This window comes from Sinohyriopsis cumingii, chromosome 10 (genome assembly GCF_028554795.1).
Source record: "Sinohyriopsis cumingii isolate HCF-2022 chromosome 10, ASM2855479v2, whole genome shotgun sequence".
Lineage (NCBI taxonomy): Eukaryota > Metazoa > Mollusca > Bivalvia > Unionida > Unionidae > Sinohyriopsis > Sinohyriopsis cumingii.
In genome coordinates, this window is record NC_142970.1 from 47,066,310 (window position 1) to 47,088,937 (window position 22,628).

Sequence of the window (22,628 nt, forward strand, 5' to 3'; positions counted from 1 at the left end):
AAATGTTGACAGATGGATGATGGATAACACACCTAATAGATAAAGGGCCATAAGTTCAGATTGCTACTGGTCATGTGAGCTAATAAATCCAAACCTACAACTTTTTTTCTCTCATTAACTTACATTAATCCAGCTTGCATTGACGTAGTCATCCTTCTGTGTGGTCAAAACGACTCGTGTATCATCATCTGAAATTAGCCAACAAAAAGAGACATTACATGTTGACCTTGTGTCAAGTGCAAATTCAAGAAAAATGCATATTAATTATACAGGTATATTAAAATACTGCTATATTTCTACAATATAATCTTATAATGTGCAATTAATTTATATCCCCATGAATCAAAGATGCTTTGAAATACTGACAAAAATACAACAGACATCCTATCTAAGGGAGATAAATATGACATACATCTTTTCAGTATCTAAACTAGCATGTGTAACACATCTTTGAGATCCAGAGTAAAAAATTAAGAAGTTGTGGTAGCTGAGCGTTTAGCATGCAGGATTTATATTATCTGACAAAGAATGCAGTTTTTATTGTGTTCAGATAGGTTAAAGTGTATAGATACTTAGGCAGAAGCAAATGCTTGGCTTGTTAGCCTTCTGAAACCAGAATGTCCAGTTTTCTCTTCAACAAATGTATCATCCAAAATCATTTCCCTCTGATGAGTTACAATAGTAACATCAGGCTTGGCTAACATGGGTATGTGAGAAAGCCTGCCAGTAGCTTCTCGTGGGTCACTGGTTCTTCCCAGGGTTTTCCAGGGTTCTTCCTCCACCAGTTATACTGACCGCCATGTATAGCCTATCTTGTGCTGAAAAATGGTGGTAAACCCTACAACAACAACAACAACAACAACACCAATAGTAACAAAAACTTTCAGAGACCGGAGGTGACTAGATCCCCCAGCTGATGGAAGGGTATGTCTCCACATCCTTTCAGGCATCACTTTCTAACCATCAGTTCATCACAGCCTGCACCACCATAAAAACAGCTCAAGAAACGTATTCATAGAAAATAACTTTAGAAAACTGACCTAAATTTAACTTAATGTGTCAGATGGACTGCAGTCTATATGCCCATATCACTGTCATGATGGACTGCAGTCTATATGCCCATATCACTGTCATGATGGACTGCAGTCTATATGCCCATATCACTGTCATGATGGACTGCAGTCTATATGCCCATATCACTGTCATGATGGACTGCAGTCTATATGCCCCTATCACTGTCATGATGGACTGCAGTCTATATGCCCATGTGACTGTCATGATGGACTACAGTCTATATGCCCATATCACTGTCATGATGGACTGCAGTCCATATGTCCATATCACTGTCATGATGGACTACAGTCTATATGCCCATATCACTGTCATGATGGACTGCAGTCCATATGCCCCTATCACTGTCATGATGGACTGCAGTCCATATGCCCATATCACTGTCATGATGGACTGCAGTCCATATGCCCATATCACTGTCATGATGGAGCATAAAAACTTACATGGCATGATATCCTGGTCCCTGTTTTTCATTGGATAGCATCTTGCAATTGCCATTGGCTGTTTCCGGTTAGCTCTTTCTTGTGCATCCATCAGCTCTTTCCATACAGCATCAAGAGGGGTTGACCCTAAACAGGTAGGTTTCTCCATGTTCTCAATAAATTTGGCAAGTTTTTCCACTTCATCAACAAATCTGTTTAACTTGTCTTTCTGCTTATAGGGATCAATGGGTACCTGTTAGATATAAAATGCATTACTGAAAAAAAAATTATATCAATCCTTCTCAAAATATCACCCATGTGTCTTTCATTTCAGATCTAGACTTCAATGATTAACTGGCCAAATTAAGTCCAGACTAAAGTTCTTTTGGCAAAATACCAGTCTGTTTGATTTACCTACTCCAATATATATAACTATATTAATTAAGGAAAATAAATTCCCCATGACCAGTGCATAAAACTCACCAAAACATTCCTACAAGCCCACAAGACCAATACCCTGAAAATGCTATTGGTCCTTTTTATTAACCAAATGATACAACATTTCATGATACAAGAGAAAATTTGTCAATGAGTCAATGGTAAATACAGGTAAACATGAATATCAGCCCATAGCAAGGTTATCTACATAATGAGAAATGGAAAAGTAATGAATACAAAATAATATACCGATATATCAGATTTAGCAATTTCATAAACTTTTGCCACTGTTAATTCACCAGGACAATGCTGCTGTCTAACTAATCCAGATCCATACTTACCTCATTTAGAGGCTCGGCATCATTGTCTGATGCTGCCATTGATGACCAGTCTGAATCATAGCCCAAATGGGAATGAGGGCCTTCATCCATTGACTTGCCATTAAAGAACGGATCAGAACTTAGACTCAGCCTTCAAAGATGAAGCTATTGGATCCAAAGTACAGCTACCAATTAAATTAGGTCTGTGGAAGAAATGAGTTCCAGTAGTGGATTGCTGGTACTGGATCAAAATGCATCCACACCATCAAACAACTGCTGAACATACAACTGTATTCTGTCTTTCTCTGATTCTTCTGAACGAAGCCTGCCTTACCCATGGTGCTACTGGGTAGCAAAGACAGGATTACATCTATCAAACTTGTGAGCATTAAAATGCCTCCACATGCTGACATTGGGAACTGGATGTAGCATATCTCATCAGACATTACATAAACAGAGTTTTTAAATGGAGTCTCAACTGTCAATTGTACAACCACTATACACAACTTTTTTTCAATTCTCATCTCATCCAGCAGAATGGATTGCTATGCTCTTGCTTCACAAATGATTTTGTTATTGTTTTTAAAAAGTTTTCACATTGTTTCTATTATCTCTTTCAATATGATTTTTTAAAAAAAACCGATAAATTGACTCAATATACTTAAAAGCCCAACTGGTCTGATGGACTGTTTACTTATTTTTTGTACCAGTCCATCATGAAATTAGCTGCCATCGGACCAATGGGTCATGGCAATCTTGCACACTGCCACTAACACATGGCTCCAAATACAGAAAGGTGCAAACAGGCATTGTCACACAGTAAGGTGTATGACATTACAGTAAAGAGTTAAAACATTTCTATAATTTAAAATTTTTATATTTTACCTGCAAAATTTTGGGTTACAATATTATTATAATTCCATATTTTCATATCTTACCTGCGGAAGACTCAAATTTTTTCTTGCTTCTTCTTTTTGTTGCTCAATCTCCTGGGCAGTGAGTACTTTTGGTGCCAAAACATCTTCCATCTTAGTGCTGGATTTTTCCGAGGGACTGGAGGATAGGATCTCATCTAGTGAGGAGGCATTTGAATGTTGTTGCTCAAGCTTGGAAAGCTGTCGAGACGTGATGGCATGTTGAGGACTCATTGTGCTACTCGATGGTGTAATGCTTGGCTTTGATACTTGATCTGACTCTCTTGATGTGGTCTGTTGATAAGATATTATTCATAATAACTGCACTAAAATCTACCTCAATGGACACCTCCACATACAGGACAGCAGTAGTCTTATATTTATGATAATTTTAATTTCTGTATATCAAGAGCACCTGTCCATAAGGGACACAATTTTGTGGTCTGTGTTTTATCCCTGATAGGATTTACTGGATGTATTAAGGAATAATCACTTGTAAAATGTTAGAGCATTAACTTTTTTAAAAACCGATATTTTTACATAGCTAAGGTTTGAAGCAATCCTCCACACCCAGAATCTACTAGTTGGTGTGCACTACTTTTGGCTGAATGTCCCCAAGTAAGGGTCATTAAAAAGTGTTGAAAAAGCACATGTCATCAACTGACCTAAAATTAATTAATTGACAGTATTTAATAAATTTTCAAAACAAAGGATCAAAGACCTCTTGTATCAAATACATAAATAAAATGGACTGTCAGTGAGTGAATATTTTGGTACAATACAATTAATGAACTCATGTTGGTTTTCTGTATTGGAAAGCCTATGCAGCCCATGTACGACCCGTCATAAACGACCAAAGATTTCCAAAAGACTTGTATACTTTTTGTTGAATTTATTATTTTCTTTCAAAACACTTTCACTGTAATTACTAAAACTGGATGAATTTAACTTTTCATTATTTAATAAAAGACAGACATCACAACTGCATCAAATTAAAAATGCACCGTTTAAACATAGATGTCCCTTGACCTATATAATCTACCTGATACTGACAATATTCATGGTGAGATGTTGATCCCTACCAGCTGTAGAGTATGTAATTGGTATATCCAATAAAGTTATCTATCTTTCCTATAAATACTAGACATCTCTGGATCAGATTTAATAATTTCTATCATCTGATATTTAACACAATGTACATAGTGGTTGTTGTTGTTGTTGTCGGGTTTAATGCTAGGCTATACATGGCGGCCAGTATTAATGGTGGAGGAAGAACCCGGGAAAACCCCGGAACGAACCACCAACACACGAGAAGTTACTGGCAAGCTTTCTCACATACCCACATTGGCTGAATCCTAGGCTAAAACCAGCACAGACAGAGGTGAAATGGCAGTGATCTGTAATGGAGAGCGCTTTAGACCACTCGGCCACTCAGGGCCCTGTACACAGTGGTCAGATAAATTAAAATGCTTAGACACCAAGGAATCTTTATGGATATGGATATCAGGTGTTCTTTTATTCTCACTTGGAACAACTATCATTTTACATGCTGGCTGCTATGGCTGGACAGGCAACAGTTGACATGGAATAAGCATTCATTTTATTATACACATGCACTGTAATGAGCCACAACCTGCTGAATGTGACCAGTAACCATGATTATTTGGCAAAATATATGTTCCAACATTGCTGTTAATAACACTGCGTTACAAAAGATGGCACTAGAAAGCAAAATCCAAGCTGCGCTGTTTAATCACATGCACCATATGAGATACGGACTCTCAAGCATGACTGTGAGAGACTTCAGACTGCAGTCAAGAAAAACAAGTCAAGCAAGGATGCAACATTCCAATTATTTTTGTGTTTTTGTGAGTTTAACACCATTTTTTAGCACAAGATATGCTATACATGAACAACCTGGGACCCCCCAACAAAGAACCATCAAACTGCAGGAAGCTAATGGTATACTTTTTTTGCATATACACATTGGCCAAGCCAAGACCTGAACCCGTGAAGACAGGGGTGAGATGTCAGTGATCTTAAAAGGTTAGGACCTTAGAAAATTCACCTACCTGGGGCCCCTACAACTCATACCTGGGGCCCCTATAACACCTACCTGGGGCCCCTACAACATTTTTTAATAACTGTTGAGAAAGAATTTCCAGTCTATATTTACAAAGAAAGGTGCTGATATTTCTAGGTCAGCAATGATGTCAGTTTGAAAACAGGTGTCATCAATGAAAACACTTAGGCCTTTTGTACCTGCTTTTCCAAAGCACTGTATCTGTGATGCGACCTGACTGTGGCCATATTGAGGGTCAATTTCCATCATTTCATTTAGGACCAATTAGACACAAAAAGAAACTCTTCTGATAAAAATATGACATTCTATCTGGACATCAGATTAGCACCATTTTAACTTGGGACCGACCAGACTAAGAAGTCTTCTGGTGAAAATCCCCATGCTGACACGTCTTTCTATTTTGAAGGAGTAACAATAACAAGATTTTACAATATGGCTGCCATGGTGGCCATACTGAAGACTAGATGTATACCATTTCGGACAAGCATTAACAATCTTGATAAGACAAGCCATCTATGAGAAGTAGCCAGAATAAGATTTTCCTGATGGCCACTGTTGTGGCTACATTGGAGGTCAAATCAGCACCATTTTCATTTATTTACAATGAGCTTGACGTCATAAGATCTCCTTCAGTGAAAACCCCATCGTGACATGACCATTCATTCAGGAGGAGTGTAATGATAAGATTTTCAAAATGGTCACTGTGGTGCAAATATTGGATGTCTGAACGGGGACACTTCTGTTTAGGACCAACTAAACATCATATTAAGTCTTTTAGCTTTAAAAAGACCCCATGCTGATATGACCATTCATTCAGGATGAGTACTGATACTAAGATTCTCAAGATGGAAGCAGCGGCAGTCATACTGGACATGTGAGAGCCACATCATAAAAATTAAAATCTGGTTTAAAAAAAACTTATTAATAGAATTTTTGCTCAGGAGGAGTAGTGACAAGATTTTTGAAATGGATGATATGACAAACCCTATTGGACATCACAATGATGCTATTTTGTATTTAGGACTAAACATCACATGAAGTCTTTCAGTGAAGACCCCATGTTCATATTACAACCTATTAAAGAGAAGCAATCACAGGATTTTCAAGATGGCTACTGTGGCATTAGATCAGCACCATTTTCATTTAAAACCAACTAAATATATTAGAAAGTCTTCTGGTGAAACCCAAATGTCAATATGACTTTCCATTCAGATGGAGTAGTAATAGCAGGATTTTCAAGATGATCACCAAAGCAGTCATTCTGGTCTTCCAGTTAGCACCATCTTCATTCAGAACCAACCAGCATTGTTTTAGTGAAAGCCCCATGCTGATACAACCAGCATTGTTTTAGTGAAAGCCCCATGCTGAAACAACCAACATTTGTTTTAGTGAAAACCCCATGCTGATACAACCAGCCATTCTGAAGAAACAGCAGTAACAAGATTTTATAGATGGCTGCTGTGGTGGGATATTTTAGGCATTAGATCAGAGCCATTTTCATTTAGGATCAACTGGACATCCTAACAGGTCTTCCACTGAAAACCCCATGCTGATATGACTATCCATTCAGGACAAGTAGCAATAACAAGACTAAAGACAAGTGCAATGGTCGCCATATTGAATGTCTGAGCAGCACCATTTTAATTCTGGACCAAACAGACCACTGGATGAATGTGCAAATAAAGCTTGATCATAATCCTCCAAGTAGTTTAGGAGTCGTACGAATAACAAAAATGTGTGATGTATGGACTGATGGATGGACTGATGATGGATGAAAAGACCATCCCATAAGCTCTTCTGGTCTGAGTAGAACTATACAAAAATTTTCAGCTTACATATGCGGTAAGAAAACTAAAAAAAATTCCACTCAGCTGAAGGCAAGGCACAAGTAAACTGGGTATGTGTGCAAGGCCACAAGAAAAGAGCATGCTTCCATGCTCAAGCGGTAGTAGCAATTACAATCTGACATCAACCTGGGTAAACAGATTACCATTTAGCATTTTGTTGTCAAAGCAGATAGCACACATCCTTGTTAGGGTCAGGCAGTGAATATACCCCTAATGTATTATGGTAGGGCAGCATATGATAAATATTTTTTACCTAGAATTACAGAGAGTGTATGAAAAATTGCATGCATAAATGCAAAGAGGTATTCAAATGTAAATGGACTGTCAAAGCATTACCTGTGAGCATTTTTGTGAAAACCTAATTAGAACACGACGTCTTCTTACCTACAACCTACAGAAGTGTCTAATGCATAGTCACAATCAATTAAAAGCAGACCAGCTTTGAATTAAGATGCTAATTACATCTTCTGTATCAAATTAAATGGTCAGCTGATAAAAACCATTAAAAGACATGCAATCAGAGCTGCATCAGAGCTAGTGATCATTTAACCAAATCACAATCCTACATGAAACAGAGCTAGTGACAATGTAACCAAATCAACTGACTAATCAATCATTAATCTGTTGTTTCTTGAAATAACTATCTATTGTTCTTGAAAAAGAAGAACCTAGTGTTGTTCTGAATCAACAATAACACTAGAATTTATCCACATTTACATGCATAAAGTAGTGATTTAATACAGAATACTTTGCTGACACTCATGTGATGCAAGTTGAAACCTCTGGATTAACATCATTAATGACCATTCATATATTGATCACTTTGGAGGTAAATATAATTTGTTAGGAAAAGTGAACTTAGCAAATAAGTTTCTTAGAAAAAGGATGTTTATTGAAGAATTGTACCCAACAGGATTATAAAACAAGTATTCAATAATTTAACACCCCCCTTTCATCTTACTGTCAATGTCCATTCTTTTGTTAATTCTTCAGAGGTACCTCAGGAATTTGCATCCTCACTTGTGCTGCTGTCTCTGTTTCTGAACCCCTTGTGCACAAGTTTGAGAGGGAGAGGTGTGTTAATATAAAATAGTTTTATCCCTATTCTAACACAACCTGAACAAGTTATTGATGCTAACCATGATGAAAAAAAAAATGGCATAAACGTTTTTGGACTGTATATTGTCGATAGTGAAACTGGAATCTGGATGTTTCAACCAATAATTAAGTGCATTACATTAGGAGATGAGAATTCACATTACTACATGACACCAGCAAATTAGATAAGGTACAGATGATGGAGATAGATGACATAAAAGAGATATATCTGTAGATGCTAATAAATACACATACACATAGACAGTCATGCAAAGAGAAAGAGAATCTGTTTCAAATACCTGTTGCTGTGGTTTGTGTACGGGACTGGGTTCTGGTGATTTTGACACCTGAATTGGCTGTAGAGGGCTTGACAACTTTGGTTCCCCTGTTAAATAACATACAAATTATGAGGTTCAAGTAAGACAAGAGGTCCAGGTGGGCCTCATATTACTCATCATGACTCGGTTACTGTAGCTGACAATGCAACCTGACATTCTTTTAGCTTTAAAACAAAAGGCATAAACTTAAAAGGAATCTTCATATCTTCTTCGTGCAATCTGAATGGGTGAGGCCGATCACAACATATTCAACAGTAACAATCTACAAAGATTTTGTGCCAAGTCAGTGAAGACCTTAGCAATATAAGAAATACAGTAAATGCCTAAAAAGCTAAAGCAATCTGATGCAATACTTCTCAAAAGTTTGCCTCAAACTGTGATCTAACATTATTTCCTTCTGATTCTTTTAGACAATGTGTAAATTGTTTTAGTGGCAAGAGGGGAAAATATGATGCACTCATTTTTAAGTTTCAACATTTAACACATCATTAATATGCATATATGTCAGCCCATACAGTTTTCAAATTTAACATGTGGAAACATTTTTTCTGAAAAGAGATGATGATCAGAGTCTATATTTTCAAAATGATCTAAATCTAGAGTGAAAACACTGTCAGTAAATCTGATTTATAGAAATACTGCCTTTAGAGTGAAAACACAGTCAGTCAATTTGATTTATAGAAATACTGCCTTTAGAGTGAAAACACTGTCAATCTGATTTATTGAAATACTGCCTTTAGAGTGAAAAAACTGTCAGTCAATCTGATTTAAAGAAATACTGCCTTTAGAGTGAAAACAGTCAGCCAATGTGATTTACAGAAATACTGTCTTTAGAGTGATAACACTGTCAGTCGATCTGATTTATAAAAATACTGCCTTTCGAGTGAAAACAGTCAGCCAATCTGATTTATAGAAAAACTGCCTTTAGAGTGAAAACACTGCCAGCCAATCTGATTTAAAGAAATACTGCCTTTAGAGTGAAAACACAGTCAGCCAATGTGATTTATAGAAATACTGCTTTTAGAGTGAAAACATGGTCAGCCTATCTGATTTAAAGAAATACTGCCTTTAGAGTGAAAACAATGTTAATCTGATTTATAGAAATACTGCATATAGAGTGAAAACACAGTCAGCCAATCTCATTCAAGGAAATGCAGTCTCTAGAGTGAAAACAAGGTCAGCCAATCTGAGGCCACATCAGTGAATTATTCTGCATAGATGTTACTCTTAACAATTTCCTAGAGATCTTGCTGATCTAGGCACAAATACCAAGGTTAATCAAAATCACATCATAAATATACAGATTCAAAAGTGCTAACAAGCTTGACCATTCTGATGCAAGATGGTCTCATATCTTTATCTCTGCAGTTTTTCCAATAGCATCTATTTGATATGAATGACACTATATGCAAGTACTGTGTTTATTTTTTGATGAATAAAGAACCTTAATTAAAGGCCACTAATCTTGCTCTATATACTTTATCTGCTTGTTTGTTTTCTTTCTTTAAAAACTGGAAGGCTGAAATAAGTTTTACCAACCTTGAGATGAAGTCTGGTCAAAACTCTGCTGAGCTACTGGCTGTGGCTGTTGGGCTACAACTTGGTGTTGGTGTTGAATCTTTTGACTTAGATGACCCATCAGTTGCTGTGGCAATGGTTGTCCTGACATCTGCATTGAAAATTGGCCCTGATTGGGCATTTGCTGTCCAAGTGATGCCTGACCCTGCTGAGCAGTATGGGATCCAGGTACTGAATATAGAGTTTCTGGTTGTCTTGGAAACTGGCTCTGGCTTTGAGCCAATTGTGATGGCACTGGTTGTTGACTTATCTTTGGTATTTGCTGACTATCTGCTGGACTTGAATAACTACCAGGAACTCTGGCACTTACAGGTTGCTGAACTCCTGGAGTTTGTTGACCTTGACTGGTCATTTGTCCTTGTCCTTGATAAGATCCACTCTGAGGAGGGCATGACTGGGCCTGAAATTGCTGTGATGGTTGCTGAGGTCTGACTTGAACTGTTTGAGTGACCTGATGCTGTCCTTGTGCATACTGTAGTGCTGGAGGCTGTTGCTGAGGCTGACTTTGTTCAATGAAGCCTTGACTTTGGCCTGAGTAGCTGCTGACATGCTGTGGCTTATTCATGGCAACTGGCCCAGGAGTCTGCTGTGCAACATTAGCTAGCATCCCCTGTTTTTGAAACTGAGGCTGTTGAATAGATGGCTGTTGCAACTGTTGCTGCTGGGGCATAAACTGTTGCTGATAAGCCAACTGTTGTTGTTGCTGTTGATATCCACCGCCTGCCTGTGGCGTTTGAACTTGAGATGCTGAAAAAGGTCCTTGAAAATGATGCGTCATTGGCTTTTGTCCAGGATTGGGTTGCCTAGGTGCTGGCTCCTGATTAGGGTTGCTGTAGGCTGGCTGGCCTGCAATCTGAACTCCCTGGGAGGGCCTCACTGGTTGTTGAGCTCCTAAGTAACTAGACTGACCAAAGGCATCTGTTGATGAGCCATGGGGCAAACTATATGAAGCTGAAACAGAGGCAATGCTTGGGGAGCCCATACTCTGTCCATATTGACTTCCAGTATCATGTGAACCTGTACTCTGTGATGCAAGCCGAATGGGAACTGGTTGTACTTGATAACTGGAAGTAGGTTGTGTTGGGTAAGTTGTCAAAGGCTGTGTCTGATAATCAGAAACTGGCTGTGCTTGATAAGTGGATGCTGGTTGTTCCTGATAACTAGGTACAGAATGAGAATGATAAATCGATACTGGATGTGTCTCAAAACTTGAAACTGAACGCCCCTGATGACTCGACACAGGTTGCATTTGACCACTGAACAATGCATGTGATGGACTACCATGTGCTGAAAGCATCTGATTCAATGGATGTCTCTGATAACTTGAAACTGGTGTCATCTGTGGACTGTATGGTTGGTCTTGGTTGTATGCTAAGTTCTGGCTGGCTAATTGTGAACCTTGCCCCTGACCCAAGGAAGAGGAATACTGATGCGAAATCTGGAACTGCTGACCCTGATACTGGGGCTGCTGACCTTGACCTTGTCCTTGAGGTTGAGGTGAATGCTGTTGCAGAATGAACTGAGGCTGCTGGGCTTGGGATAAAGGAAGCTGGGTGCTTCCCTGGAATTGAGGTCCTTGTAGCTGACCACTCTGTTGTGGCAACTGACCAGAAAAATGACCTTCTGAGAGATGACCATGATCACGTCTGTCCATGCCAGGAGAAATGACAGGTGCACTAACAGTGGAAACTGTATTGGTAATATCTTGTCTAGGCTGGTTATAATTGTATGGGATTGGTGGATTATTGACCGCAGACTGGCCTCCTGCTGTTGTACTGTATGGCTGATACTGGCTGGAAGACACTGTTGAGAACTGAGGCATCTGGGGTTGACTTACTGACCCCTGACCTGTATAATCTCCCTGATACTGAGAATATGCTTGGTGAGACTGAGAGGATGGTGTCTGGTACTGAGTTTGGGTGACTTGTGGTGGCTGTGACATTGAAACTGGAAGTTGCTGACTCTGAATCAGATTTGGCCTCTGAGGTACAAAAGATTGCAGGACTTGCTGTGGTTGTCCTTGAGTTGGACCCAGCAACTGCTGTGATTGTCCAGCAAACTGTTGGCTGGATGGCTGATGTGTCTGACTAGAATACTGCTGAGGAAAATTTGACTGTTGTGGTCTCTGTTGACCAGCACCATCATGTTGTGTTATGTATTGAGTTGGAACATATTGTTGTTGGTATAGCTGTTGTGGATGACCTTTAAACTGTCCTTGAGCCACTCCTTGATCTTCACCTTGTCCCTGTTGCTGGACAATCCCACCCTGTAGTATTTGTTGCTGGGCTTGATACATCTGCTGCTGGCCTGAAGCTGGAAGGTGCTGATGCATCTGCATATTTTGCTGTGGCCGTTGGTTTGGTAATTGCTGATTCTGTGGCAGCTGTTTTGGTAATTGTTGATTCTGTGGTTGCATAAATAATGGTGGAGTCTGTGCTGTGGATGGCATGACATTAGACTGAGGCACTTGACCCTCTCTTGACTGGGGAGGTAACTGCCTAGTGTCCGGGCTGGGGGAATGTGAAGATTGTGGTTGACCTATCCCAGGGTACTGTCTCTTGTCTAAACCAAGCTGTTGTTGCCCATTACTGGACATTGCATTACTGGATGGGACTGAAGGAGAAGAATACTGAGTGAGACCTTTTGACTCAATAATTGGCAGTGGACCAGAGAACCCACAGGGAGCTCCTGGGTCCTGGGGACCTTGATATAGAGAGGATTGTCTAGGGTGTGTTTGTTCTATAGAACTAAATGGCATCCCTGCATACATCTGACTGCCTGCATCCCCTGTAAATAAGTGATAGCAGTCTTGAGTATAACATTTATTATCAAGCCAGAAAATGATAGTGAGGATAAAATTTACTGGATGAATCTAATGTGTACACTAAGATGTGCTACAGATCATAGATAAATGCATTCTGAAGAAACTTGACAGCACAAATGAAGAAAAAAAACCCACAAATGGAATGAAATGCAAACAAATTTCATGATTGAGTCTGAAAATTAATTATTTTCAGGCTGCTGCTAAATTTTCAGTCAAATGCCATTTCAAAGGATAACCGAGATAACATTCTTTATAATGACAGCAATTTTCACTACTTAAAAGTAGCGAGAGTGTTTTTGTTGAGGCAGAAAAAAGAAAATTCCACTGATGACATCATTAACAGACCTGCCGACCCTAACTGGATCTTCTCAGTAAGGCACATCATTACCAGATCAACCAACCCTAACAAGAACCATCTCAGTAAGGCACATCATTACGAGACTTGCCAACCCTAGCATGACCATCTCAATAAGGCACATCATTACCAGACCTGACAACCCTAACAGGACCTCAGTAAGACACATCATTACCAGACCTACCAACACTAACAAGACCATCTCAGTAAGGCACATCATTACCAGACTTGCCAACCCTAGCATGACCATCTCAATAAGGCAATCATTACCAGACTTGCCAACCCTAGCATGACCATCTCAATAAGGCACATCATTACCAGATCTGCCAACCCTAACTGGACCTCAGTAAGGCACATCATTACCAGACCTGCCAACCCTAACAGGACCTCAGTAAGGCACATCATTACCAGACCTGCCAACACTAACAAGACCATCTCAGTAAGGCACATCATTACCAGACCTGCCAACCCTAACAAGACAATCTCAGTAAAGCACATCATTACCAGACCTTCCAACCCTAACAAGACCATATCAGTAAAGCACATCCTTACCAGACCTGCCAACACTAACAAGACCATCTCAATAAGGCACATCATCACCAGACCTGCCAAACCTAGCAAGACCATCTCAGTAAGGCAGTCAAGATTTTTCCACAACTCACAGCAATTTCCCAAAATGTATAATAAAACATTATATATGGATACTGTCAAGTTGGGAAAAAAGCATGTGTGTGTGTATAATTTGGATTTTTAATGTAGCTTTAAAAATAATTCAGTCATATTGCTATAATGTCTGCAGTGTGGCAATTTATAGTGTTATCTAGCACTGGGGCATCATACTGCCTATATGTAGCATGATGTCCCACCCAGTCACATTATCCTGACATCAAGACAACCAGTCCTAACACTAACCTCTTAATGCTGAGCACCCAGCGAGGCAGCTGACAGTACCATTTTAATAAGTCTTTGGTATGACTTGGCTGGGGTTCAAACCTGTAATCTCTTGCATCTGAGGTTATTGCTCTAACCACTAGGCCACGGGAGTAGGGTGTGTGTGTGTGATTTGGATTTTTAATGTAGCTTTAAAAATAATTCAGTCATATTGCTACAATGTCTGAAGTGTGGCAGTTTATAGTGATGTCTAACACTTGGGCATCATGCCACAGACATGTAGCATCATGTCCTACCCAGTAACACTATCCTGACACCAGACCAACCAGTCCTAACACCAACCTCTTAATGCTGAGCGCCAAGTGACTGCTGACTCAACCAGGGTTTGAACCCGTGACCTCCCGCATCCAAGGCAGATGCTCTAACCATTTAGGCCATGAAAACATGCACCAAAAACGTTCAAAAGCATAACTGAAGACTGATGCAAGAGTTGCCAAACATTATATTCAAGTAAAAAGTTTGTAAACTAAACAGAATGTAATTATCTCCAGTAGGTTTCACAAACTTTCATATAGCGACAGTAATGAACTTTCCTGCCACAAAACATAGTTACTCAAATCAACACACAATGCCCAATAAACATAATTACTGCCCTTCCTGCTATTTTTGGGCAAGAATCAGGAATATTCCCATTTATTCTTCACTGTTATTTAAAAAAATTTGTCCATCATAGCATTTTTTGGGTGCCATTTTTTGAAAATTTATAATCAACAGCTTGACCATGTGTACATTTTGCATGAAAAATATGTAATCCTGTAAAGTTATTCTGGTTCAAAGACCAACTCCACTGATTCTAAAATGAAACCTGGATCTGAATAAAAAATGGACAAGTATGTGTATTTTACAACAAATTGCATTTTCATAACTTTTGCTACTATTCTTTAAGTCTGTATTTTAAGGGCCAGTTCCATTAGACTTTTGATCAAATGGAACAGGTTGGCAGGTCTGTATTATCAGTGACCGTATCTCTACAATTTTTATCTGAATCAAACAAAATAAATAAAACCTGCCGACATATACTCTTAGACTACAACTATGTTTTTATATCTTTGTTTTTATATTTCTTGTAGTCAAAGTTATATTTTTTTAAATCATAAATTCATTGACATCCTTTTGTATTTTTATGTATTTGCCTTTTTATTAATGCCCCCTTTTAATAAAATATGAATGAAATAGTTATCTGCCCTTAACATTATCAAAAACAGGAAATCATAATTTGGTAAATGCATTTTCATTTCATTCCAAATGAAAGAAACTGATGAATGGAATCAATATACACAAAATCAGAATGCATTTCTGAAACCATATATAAAAAATGATAAGCTACACAATGACAAGCTGATGCCTGAAACGCACATGTAAGCTGAATGCAAACGGAACACCAATAAAATGAATTCCAAATGCATTCAAAATGCAAATGAAGTGAGATTTAGTCAAATTTCACATTTTTGGATTGTAATTACTTTATTAACTGACAAAGGACATTTATTTTCATACAAACAACTATTTGTTATGCATTTCCATTTTTTAGAATAAAGATGAATATGTAATGAGATACCAAACATTCCGGATTTTGTGGAATTGTTACAACTTTCCAAAGAAAATTTAGCATTCGAAATTAAATTACAAAATTTTACAAAGCTGTCATTTTATGACTCAAAGTTCTAAACAAGAAGTTTCTATATCTGCATGCTGGAACTTATCAAGTGTCAATAATTGCACCACTTCTTCCTCTTTTCCTTAAAATTATGTATATGTTACAGGGTTCCAGAACTGGTCTGAATGACAGGACAGTTCGAGCATTTTCAAACATTTTCAAAGAAGCAGTGAGCTAAGTGTTGGCAGGTCACAATCTATTCACTTACATAAATCTGCATACAAAGTTGCATGCATTTGTGGTCATTATTCTGACAAATCTATACAAAGAGATGCATGCATCTGTGGCCATCACTTCAACAAATCTACATGTAAAGTTGCATCCATCTGTGACCAAAAATATTCTAGTATGGGCAGGACACAATGTATTCTCTCTGATAAATCCGCACACAAAGTTGCATGCATCTGTGGCCATCACTCCCACAAATCTACACATGAAGTTGCATGCATCTGTGACCAAAAATATTCTAGTATGGGCAGAACACAATGTATTCATTCTGACAAAACTGCACACAAAGTTGCATGCACCTTTGGCCATTATTCCAACAAGTCTGCACATAAAAAGTTGCAAGCATCTGTGGCCTTCATTCCAACAAATCTACAAAGTTGCATTCATCTGTGGCCATAGGTCTGACAAATCTACACACAAAGATGCATGCATCTGTGGCCATTGCTCTGACAAATTTAAACATAAAGTTGTATGCATCTGTGACTAAATATATTCTAGTATGGGCAGAACACAATGTATTCATTCTGATAAAACTGCACACAAAGTTGCATGCATCTGTGGCCATCACCCTGACAAGTCTACACACAAAGCTGCAAGCGTCTGTGGCCATCAGCCTGACAAGTCTACACACAAAGTTGCATGCGTCTGTGGCCATCACCCTGTCAAGTCTGCACACCAAGTTGCATGCATCTGTAGCCATCACCCTGACAAGTCTACACACAAAGTTGCATGTGTCTGTGGCCATCACTCTGACAAGTCTACACACAAAGTTGCATGCGTCTGTGGCCATCACCCTGACAAGTCTACACACAAAGTTGCATGTGTCTGTGGCCATCACTCTGACAAGTCTACACACAAAGTTGCATGCGTCTGTGGCCATCACCCTGACAAGTCTACACACAAAGTTGCATACGTCTGTGGCCATCACCCTGACAAGTCTACACACAAAGAGGCATGTATCTGTGGCCATAACTCTGACAAATCGACATGTAGCATCTGTGACCAAAAATATTTAAGTATGGGCTGGACACAAAGTATTCACTCCAACAAATCTACAAAGATGAATGCACCTGAGCGAACAATATTCAAGAAACATAAATGCTGGACTTAAATGAAATCAGTGAAGCATGCAGTTTCAGGTTAAACTTACTGTTTTGGTGGAATAGTTCTGTATTCCTCATAACACATGACTCTGGTCCCGGCAGTGTCTGTGAAACTGGCCAACTTAAACAATGCTTGATTGACAAATGGACAAAAGGTATACTCCAGTCTCTTTTAATGTAGGGCATACCAAATACTAAAGTATCCAAAATTTTCATGGGTAATTTTCGTGGGTTTTGTTGTTGTCCTGAACCATGACTTTTAAGACCAAATGATAAATTAACCAAATGTTGATGATCACACCAACCCACCACATTTTCTTACTGTGTTTCATTCATAGGTATTAGCAAAGCTACTTATGTTTAATAAATCAGTGTCACAAAAAATAATAGCATGTTTGTTTTACTTAAATCTATTTTTTTAAAAACAATTATAAAGCATTTTATGTTGTTCCAATGCAAGTGTAATGATAAAGCATCCATTAGTTGTAATTTCCACTCACTGCCTTAAATCAAGATGTGAAGACTTAGAAACAAAAAAAAAAAAAAAAACCACTAGCAAAATTAAATTTAATATTTAAAACGTTCCTTCGTTTGAGTACAAATGTTGTTGGAAGATTTTAATCCTTATGAAAGCATTTAATTTTATCCATGCATTTTTAATCCAAAAGAAGAACTGCTTGAAGCATTATTATAAATGAAACACGATGTGTATACACTAATTACAGCAGAGTATTGAAGCTCACACTTCACTGATTTTAGGACAAAGCCACTGTATCAACATCATGTCAATCAAGTTGCATGGCATACAAAAATGCTTGTCAGGTAAATAATCCCTAAACTGCAGCATTAAACAAGTCCAGCTGTCTCAGAGTCAGTAATAATCAGGTCCAATCTTTCACTCATTGTCACATGAGAGTGTGTGTGTGTGTGTGTTGGATTTTTAATGTAGCTTGATGTCTGCAGTGTGGCAGTTTATAGTGATGTCTAGCACTAGGGCATCATGCCGCAGACATGTATCATGATGTCCCACCCAGCCACATTATCCTGGCACCAGGCCGACCAGTCCTAACACTAACCTCTTAATGCTGAGCATCTAGCAAGGCAGCTGTTAGTATCATTTTTAGAAGTCTTGGTATGACTCGGTTGGAGTTTGAACACATGACCTCTCGCATCCGAGGTGGACGCTTTAACCACTAGGCCACCAGAACAGTCCATTGTCACATGAGGTGCAGTTATTCATTCAGTGCAAACCTCTTGATTGATTAAATCTGGTTGCATGAGTACTAATACAGTGCTTTCAGATGCCCTCACGACCTGTTTAGCATACCAGTTGAGGAAGTGTGATTTTAATTCTTCTTTGTTCTCTTTCTTTGTTGTAAAGTCTAGTGGTTGAAGTTGGTCTGTATAAGAGGCAGGCACAAACAAAGGAGTGATTCCACCAATCTTCAATTTAAACATCTCTCACACTGGTGGGGTCAGCATACATGATGCTTGCCATTTAGACAAAATCATCATGTAATTGTCCTTGACAGGTGTTTTATTTGTGCTCATAGAGGTGAGAGTATCGTTTTAATGATTCTAGCTGCATCGGCTTCCACTTACATTACACGGATCAAACATGGTGTAAGTATTGAGCCTGCCAGGTCTTTGCTTTGTGTTCATACATGTGGTTGTATTGTTTTAAACATTCAAGTGATTGCTGTTTGCAGTGGCACATTTTTATTATTTTGTATTCTTTGTTTTGGGTATTTGTAGAGGTTAAACCACAAAATTAAATACATACTGATGTGCAAACTTTCACAGCCAAAAACCATGAAAATTGAGTCCCATGAGAATAAATACTACAGTACCAAAATTGCTTAAACAGCATCAAAATACAAATCAGGTTTGCATATCCAAATTTCATTTGCTTGCGGTAAATGATTTCTTCGTAATTATGATAAGAAGTGTGCTTTTATTTATAATAATAAAGCCATTTATCTTTCAAATGAAATGAAAGTCTAATCCCATCACCTGTGCCTAAATAGAAACATCCCCATCAAATATCATTTACCTGTGTTAAGAGTTATTGTTGCAGGAAGCTAGTCAGGTGCATATCATGGACAGCACTGCATCAAGATGCTTCCACATAACAGTGCAAAAGGGATTTAAAAAAAGAAAGAAAAAAAACACCTAAGAAAAGAGCTCTGAACATCTTACCTGACAAATCTGGGGGTAAGGAATTTCCTCTTCTACTAGAGAGTAAAGGAGTTCCTGGGTGGCTTCCTGACATTGTGGGTAAGTGTATGGGGGAGCCAGTAACGCTACCTGGGAGGGAACCCCCAAGCTCTGGGAGGTATCCTTGCATCTTAGGGTCCACTGCATTATCTTTTTTGCCAAATGTCCTTGGTTTCATAAAGGGAAGATAATCTTTAAGTTTGGGTCCATCAAATACTGGCATTGACACTGGTGATGAGGGTGGCATTATTGTGTCGACCTGATCCTGCACTTCACTGCTGGGTTTTGGTGCTGAGGGTCTAGACGGAGGTGGGGCTGAAACAAGAAACAAATTATTTGTTACAGTCAAATGTCCTTTATATTGTCGAGACTCCCACAGGCTACATATATTTATCCATGTACAGCATTTTCTTTTTCCTTACATCAATATACATTTTAAATAAATAATAATTTGCAGTGTGGGTAGATTTTCGAACAAATTCATTCAATTAAAGTGCAATATTATGTGATAGCAAGTATCTAAAAATCTGGATACTTTAAGTAGGAACCTTTAAGTAGCCATCTATAAGAAACAGCATTTAAGTGACAGCATTTGACTGACAACCCTTAAGTAACAATCTTTAAGTGACAACCTTTAAGTGACAACCTTTAAGTAACAATCTTTAAGTGACAACCTTTAAGTGACAACCTTTAAGCAACAACCTTTAAGTAACAATCTTTAAGTAACAATCTTTAAGTGACAACCTTCAAGTAACAACCTTTAAGTAACAACCTTTAAGTAACAATCATTAAGTGACAACCTTTAAGTAACAATCTTTAAGTAACAACCTTTAAGTGACAACCTTTAAGTAACAATCTTTAAGTAACAACCTTTAAATAATTGTGAAAGGATAGTAATTTATCAATTTCTGTACCTTCAAATGATGACCTTACAACAGGTGCACATTTGGGGGGTGGGATTGAGGTGCAAAATACTTGCACTGCAAGTCACATTTGCCTGACTTGTCAGGTGGGTTAAGTTCACTTGGTCATGTATATTTTCCAGTAAAACAAATGACAACATAAACAAGAACCCACCTTGTCTATTTGTTTATTCAGTCTGAGTCATAAGCAATAGTTGTGGAAATTACAGTGCGTATATTGGCACATTCAATTTTGTTTCACACAGCTGGCATTACAATTACTGACAGAATACCGTCAACTTTTAAGCCCCAAATGAACATAACATGTATCAAGTTACATTCTGATTCACTAAAAGCTGTGCTACTTGATACTTTTACAATGTTTTATCACACACTACACTGGTGCAAATCAGAAAGGGCAATAACTTACAAAAATTGCACATATGAAGTGTTTTGTTGATAGGCACATTTTCAGGTGATGACCATAATAATTACCAAGTTTCATTTCAATCCCTCAACATGTGCAGGACATGCTGCATTCACAAGATTGTTTCACAGATCAAACAATGGACAGATGAATGGATGGAGGGACATGTGGTTTGCCAAACATTCCTGTCTTTATGGGGAGGAAAAAAACTGTTATGCATTTTTTTTTATATATAAAGAAACATCAATACAGAATATTGTGTGCATCACTGTTAGTACTATATCCTTATAAATAAAAGTATTAAACTCAATATTCTGAAAGAGTTCTGTATAGACAGTTTTCTAAAACCTCAGCACTGTTTGGTTTGCCTGGGTATTAGTGTGTTTAATGCTATGGTGGTACACTGTGCCAGCGCAGTAGTGGTTAGAGCATCTACATCAGATGCAGGAGGTCACAGATTTGAACCCCTGCTGAATCATAACAAAGACTTATAAAAATAGTAATAGCAGCTGTTTTGCTAGGCACTCAGCATTAAAATGTCATTGTAAGAACTGGTTGGCCTGGTGTCAGAATAATGTGACTGGCTGGGACATGATGCTACATGTCTGCGGCGTGATGCCCCAGTGCTAGACATCACTATAAACTGCCACAATGCAGACATCAGAGCAATATGACTGAAACATTGTTGAAGCTATGTTAAAAATCCAAATCACATACACACATACATGGTAGCCAGTATGTTTGGTGGAAGAAGAACCTGGGAAGAACCAATAAGCTACTGGGAAGCTTTCTCACATACATTGGCTGAGCCAAGACTCGAATCTATGTGGACATAGGTGAGATGTCAGTGCTCTGTAATGGCGAGCGCCTTGGACAATTCAGCCACTTAGGGCCCTACCTCAACATAGAAGGTTACCCTTTATTCCTGATGGTACACATGGGACATTCATGGCTTTCTGAGGTGGAAACTATCAGAGAAGACCAAAGAAGACCATAGAATTTGTTGGATAACCCACTAACCAGAAGCTGACAAGTGGCTTACTTGAAAGAAACTAGTGACCCAGCTAAAATTCAGTAGCCAAACAATGTGCAATTATTATCCTTTTGTATTGTATGCTTTAGAAAGTAAATATAGAACAATTCAGGATATCACACAATAGCCAATTGGGCTACCTGTCTCCAATAAGTAGCAGCCAAGACTCAGCATTCCAGTAGCCCCTTGACTCTGGGCACAAAATTTTAAACCTGTCTTCAAGGTCACCTCTACTGAGCTATCACCTGACCTAACAGCATTCTGATTGCCCATGTGCTCTAGATACCTGACCTGAATAGCATTCTTGTAGCCCCTGGGCTGTGCAAATACAATTTGTCAGACCCTGCTTACAAGTACCTGCATATAGACAATATTAAACAGAGGCTGACTGGATAATCTTACTTTGAAAACCATGTCAATTTAGAGTTGTGGGAATGAGCTGACAAGAAACAACTCCTTGGTAGACATATGTAAGTTGCAATGTATACTTGATTAATTTATATTTGATTTAATTGTTTGTAAGTTTTAAAATCTTTTTTTTTATTTTTTTATTTCATTATGTCAAAATAATGCAGTTCTGTTTACTAGGAACTCAATACTTTTTCCAGAAAATAGTTTGACCTTGACTGTTCATTTTTGTAAACACATAAAGCTGACCTAGTTCCAGACCTTAATTAAAAATTATTAAGTTAGTCACGTGAACAAGTATTTTTTCATTTATTGTGGGAATAATAAGGCGGAGATCAAGGCTGTGTTGGTTATGTGACCCTTAACTTGCAAATAGTTTTTAGTGAAGTAAACAACTTTATTTCTCAGAGTAAA

At 38.3% G+C, this 22,628-nt stretch overlaps 1 protein-coding gene across 3 annotated transcripts in view; it reads right to left on the reverse strand.

Annotated features, from left to right (window-relative positions):
- Positions 1-22,628, reverse strand: part of LOC149789990 (uncharacterized) — an 84,743-nt gene that overhangs the window by 15,829 nt on the left and 46,286 nt on the right. Inside the window, exons 18-23 of one of the 3 annotated variants that reach the window (XM_089972079.1) lie at positions 19,427-19,759; positions 10,071-12,722; positions 8,493-8,581; positions 3,190-3,459; positions 1,515-1,746; positions 124-188 (exon numbers count right to left, since the gene is read on the reverse strand). In XM_089972079.1, the coding sequence (XP_089828205.1) occupies positions 124-188; positions 1,515-1,746; positions 3,190-3,459; positions 8,493-8,581; positions 10,071-12,722; positions 19,427-19,759 (3,641 nt within the window). Of the gene's footprint in view, positions 1-123; positions 189-1,514; positions 1,747-3,189; positions 3,460-8,492; positions 8,582-10,070; positions 12,897-19,426; positions 19,760-22,628 lie in introns of all 3 variants that reach the window. The other 2 variants (XM_089972078.1, XM_089972077.1) reach the window with 2 other exon arrangements.